Below are 4,631 nucleotides of genomic sequence, written 5' to 3'. Positions count from 1 at the left end.
TGTGTGTGTGTGTGTGTGTGTGTGTGTGTGTGTGTGTGTGTGTGTGTGTGTGTGTGTGTGTGTGTGTGTGTTATTTGCACAAAAACACCCCATTGCAATTGGCGTAGAGCATGCCATGTGCAACGAAACAAAAACAAATACTGCTCACAGATAATCAATGTTGCCCGTTTAGCGGTCCCGCCACCTAGCATAAACACATTCTCAGGTCTCACGATATGCGGCAATAGGAGGTTTAAACCAATGGATAAAGAGGACAGTATATCAGACATTGTACATGTCTCGCGTAACATCGATGTGGTCTGTCCACAACACTCTATGTTTTTCCCTCGCCACTATAGGTAATAACTATAGTATAGTATGTATGTACATGCATATCTATATATGACTAGAATAATGACTATATATATATACATATAATATCATATATATTACCTTGTAGTCTTTCTTACCACGTCCTTCTCTACCTTGTAGTCTTTCTTATCACGTCTTTCTTTACCTTGTGATCGCCCACGTCGTTACTTCGATACAAACGTTAGCACGTATGAGTCCGTCTAGCTTAGCTGATATGCTCCGCCCCGCTGCACACCGTTCCCTTTTATCCCGTAGACCACGGCCAGTGATGCGAGGCTAGTGAAGGTGCCCATCCAGGTGCCAAGGATGCGAGCTGTGTACAGGATCCCTGGTCCATCCATCTAACCAGCCAGCCAGCCAGCCGGTAAAGAACCCGTTTGCTTGTAATACCGAGTTGTTTTTCTTCGCAATGCCTTCTACTTATCCTCGCATTCCTCCTCGGTATCAAGATCGTCTGCTTAGTAAGTCGTCGGAATTAGATTATTCATGCATGGGCGTAAACCGATTAGTTTATTCACACTCTGTGCGTACGCTCCCGCCACGCCCCTTTCTCTACATAAACGTGTTTTTTTATATTTGTGTTCTATTAGAGCTTTTGAGCGTTTTAATTCGCGCGTTTAGTATTGGGTATTTTATTTATTTGGATACTTTCGTGAGAGAAAAACATCCTTACAGATGAACCCGCGGTCAAGTAAAACCACGAAATACGAGGTCTGAGAGTATCCGAGAATGTAGAATGAGATATGCATCTATACTCATTGTCGAACGTGTCCCCGAGTATACCTCGGGCACTCTTGTGTGGTGTTTGCTATAGTGCTTCTATAGACGGAGAGGTAAAACTACAATCGCTCAGAGAAACCTGTTTGTTCTCTTCGGATACTCTTCGAACGATGAATGTTAACTTATGTTGACACGTGTATTTCCGAGCAACCCGCTAGCGGGTTGGCAGACGAGTTTGGTATTAACGCGCACCGTGTACGTGATGTTATGAAGCGCAGTTGGATTATGATGTGATGGCACTTCTCCATGCTAGCGTATAATATAAATATGAATAAATATTCGTTGTCGGTCGCTACAGTTGTTGTTGTTGCTGCTGCTGCTGACGATTTTGATGAGTATAGTATCGCTGCTGCTGGTGCTGGCGGTATTACTGTCATCGCCATCGCCGTTATAGTCGCTGTTTTTGGTGCTGTTGTTACTGCTGATGTTATTGCTGGAGCTGCTGTTGCTACTACTATTGTTGTTGTCGTCGGTGTCGGTATTAATATTGTTGTTGTTGTTGTTGTTGTTGTTGATGATGATGATGATGATGATGACGACGATGACGATGAGGATGATGATGATGATAAAGTTGTTTCTGTTGTTGTTGTTGTTATTATTATTGTTCTTTATCTTTATATTCCAAACCAAATAAAAATTCATGTGTTTTTAAATGCATATTTATTTCTAAAATTGTTAGTATTTACAATATGATGGTCTCTCATGGTCACAATTGCTTAACACGGGTAGTTGAAAGTTCGTCAGTTGCTCGTAATATACTCGGGCGTTCGCTTAGCCCGGTTAAAATCTTACTTAAAGGTCCTCATAACAATTTTAGGATTCCTTATTGCCAAAATTTCTCAGAAAAGAGGTACTTCGCCCTAAGCCGAAAATAATATGTTGCCCTCGTTTATGTACGGTTCAGTCCGAGCTGTTTGCTCGTTGAAACACACGCCGCAGCTGCTGCACGGGGCTGTGGAGTACCGTGGATCAGCTACGAGAGTGTCGTTTAGGCATCCATGTTTAAACACGGCGGGCGCTGGCTGGCAGCTGATTGCGGGGTCCGGAGTGGACAGGCAGGGAATCCACGGCGACGGGAACGAAGCGGATCGCTCCGTTGTTGTTCCTCTCGAATCCGTATCCGGCTCCCTGCTCGGTGCTGCCCTCTCCGCTCGCCTGCTGCGTGAACTGCTGGGTGGCGTCCTGGCTGGCGGTGCGGGTGGCAGACAGCTCGATGCCGGAGGTTCCGCTTCCGCTTCCTTCCCTGGAGGCGCCGCTGGTCTCCGTCTGACGGGCGTAGCCGTTACGGAATCTACGTCCGATGACGAGCTGCTCGGTCTGGGCGGCGTTGATTGCCTCACGGGGAGCGGCGGCCGTGGCGGTGTTCCTCCATCCGTTGAAGTCAAAAGCCTCGACGTTGATGTACGTGTTGCCGAAGTTGTCGAAACCGAAGGCGCTGGCGTCGATGTTGGCGAAGTTGTTGGGGTCGACGGTGTTATCGCCACCAAAAGCTGAAGAAAGACAACAGCAACGGATTTATTCCAAGTAAATGCACAGGAATATATATTCTAGACTGCATTACATATCGCATGAGTAAGATAAAGATCTGCTAATGTAAGGTCAGTTAAATACATTGAGAAAAGACTCGCTAAGAAACACATTCGCTAACGAATTACTTACTTGGCAGGTTGACAAATGATGGACTACTCTTGATACCGGAAGTCCTGAAGCCACCGGTGCCAACACCGCCGCCGCTAGGGAAGCTGCTGCCACCACTTCTGAAACCACCGGATCCACCAGTAGCACGGAGAGCACCGAATCCACCAGTAGCACGGAAACCACCGGATCCACCAGTAGCACGGAGACCACCGGATCCACCAGTAGCACGGAAACCACCGGATCCACCAGTACCACCGGCACCACCAGCAGCACCGCCAGATGTCGACGTCCTAGTGACGGTGACTCTTTGCCCTCCACCACCGAGCCCAGCGCCACCAAGACCAGCTCCAAATCCAGCGCCACCGCTGCTGCCACCGGCAGCACCAAAGCCACCAGCACCACCAGCAGCACCGCCAGATGTCGATGTCCTGGTGACGATGACTCTTTGCCCTCCACCACCGAGTCCAGCGCCACCAACACCAGCTCCGAATCCAGCGCCACCGCTGCTACCAGCGGCAGCACCAAAGCCACCAGCACCACCAGCACCACCGCCAGATGTCGATGTCCTGGTGACGATGACTCTTTGCCCTACACCACCGAGTCCAGCGCCACCAAGACCAGCTTTGAATCCAGCGCCACCAAGACCAGCTCCATATTCAGCGCCACCGCTGCTGCCAGAGCTCTGGTAGCTGTAGCTGGAACCACCGCTACCGCCTCCTCCTCCGTAGTTTCCGCCCTGGAGCCCCTTGATGCCTCCCTCTCCCAGGGCATTGCTCAGAGCCTGGGCTACACAACCCAGCAGGATAGTTGCTACCAACACCTTCATCCTGTAAGATCGGAAGACCGTACTGTTACAGCCTGTATCAGATCAAAACGTTCGACATCTAATATTACATTTACAATGATCTGCATCGGCACATTTTTTTCATACTGGATATAGTGGGCATATACATCTGGTACTTTTAGTATATAGCATTTCCAGTTACCTTACAGACCCTTTTAGCAATTCTATCTGCTTTTATCGACACGAAACATTAATGCGTGAGATACTAGAGCGGAATCTGTCAAACTATTAACTAAAATCTGGTCAGTACAGTGATTCTCTCTCAAATCAAATAATCATTAATTATCAATCTATTAACCGATCAGTCATTCTCTTTGCGTTACGTTCTACCTACCTATCTACCTACATACGTCTTGTTCATTTCTCCTACATCTTAAATAGCAAGCATATAGTGGACCGCGTATTACGATAGATAGAAACAAACAAAACAACGATGTCTTACCTTGATTATTTTATAGAGCTCCTGGCCGACGAACCTTTGACTACGGGTGTGAAGCAGTTGTGCACTGAATCGGCGCTCGCTTTTCGCTTTTATCCTTCTCCGCGGAGTCAGTGGCCTGATTCCTGACAGTATCTCTTGAGAAATCTAAGATCCAAGGACGCGTGCATAAATTACTTTAACATAATATTTTGATTTAATATGGGAGCTTCTCTGTTTTGAAGAGAGAGAGAGAGAGAGAGAGAGAGAGAGAGAGAGAGAGAGCGAAAGAAAGAGAGGGAGAGAGATTGTGATCACACACGCGTATATCGTTGTACAGATTAACTTGTCATGCGCGCCTATTCGATTTTTCCCCGCGAGCACCTCTACTTTGTTGTAGAGAGATAAAGAGAGAGAGAGAGAGGATGAGCGAGGGAGGGAGATAGGGGAGAGAGAAAGAGATAGAGAGAGAGGGGGAGCGAGGGAGGGAGATAGAGGGAGAGAGAGGGGGAGCGAGGGAGGTAGAGAGAAAGAGATAGAGAGAAAGAGAGGGGGAGCGAGGGAGGGAGATAGGGGAGAAAGAAAGAGATAGAGAGAGAG

The 4,631-nt window shown here is 47.7% G+C and overlaps 1 protein-coding gene across 4 annotated transcripts in view; it reads right to left on the bottom strand.

Moving 5' to 3' along the window:
- Window positions 1–1,774: 1,774 nt before the first annotated feature.
- Window positions 1,775–4,631, bottom strand: part of LOC106808877 (glycine-rich cell wall structural protein 1-like) — a 10,955-nt gene continuing 8,098 nt past the window's right edge. Inside the window, exons 3-5 of one of the 4 annotated variants that reach the window (XM_014811773.1) lie at window positions 3,226–3,414; window positions 2,791–3,114; window positions 1,775–2,621 (exon numbers count right to left, since the gene is read on the bottom strand). In XM_014811773.1, coding sequence (XP_014667259.1) covers window positions 2,134–2,621; window positions 2,791–3,114; window positions 3,226–3,414 — 1,001 coding nt within the window. In that variant the 3' untranslated portion in view covers window positions 1,775–2,133. Of the gene's footprint in view, window positions 2,622–2,790; window positions 3,597–4,055; window positions 4,124–4,631 lie in introns of those variants that run through there. The other 3 variants (XM_014811774.1, XM_014811772.1, XM_014811775.1) reach the window with 3 other exon arrangements.

The sequence above is a fragment of the Priapulus caudatus genome, unplaced genomic scaffold (genome assembly GCF_000485595.1).
Source record: "Priapulus caudatus unplaced genomic scaffold, Priapulus_caudatus-5.0.1 Scaffold310, whole genome shotgun sequence".
In the NCBI taxonomy this organism is placed as follows: domain Eukaryota; kingdom Metazoa; phylum Priapulida; class Priapulimorpha; order Priapulimorphida; family Priapulidae; genus Priapulus; species Priapulus caudatus.
The sequence above is the reverse complement of the archived record's forward strand: the minus strand, read 5'-3'. Positions and strand labels throughout refer to the sequence as shown.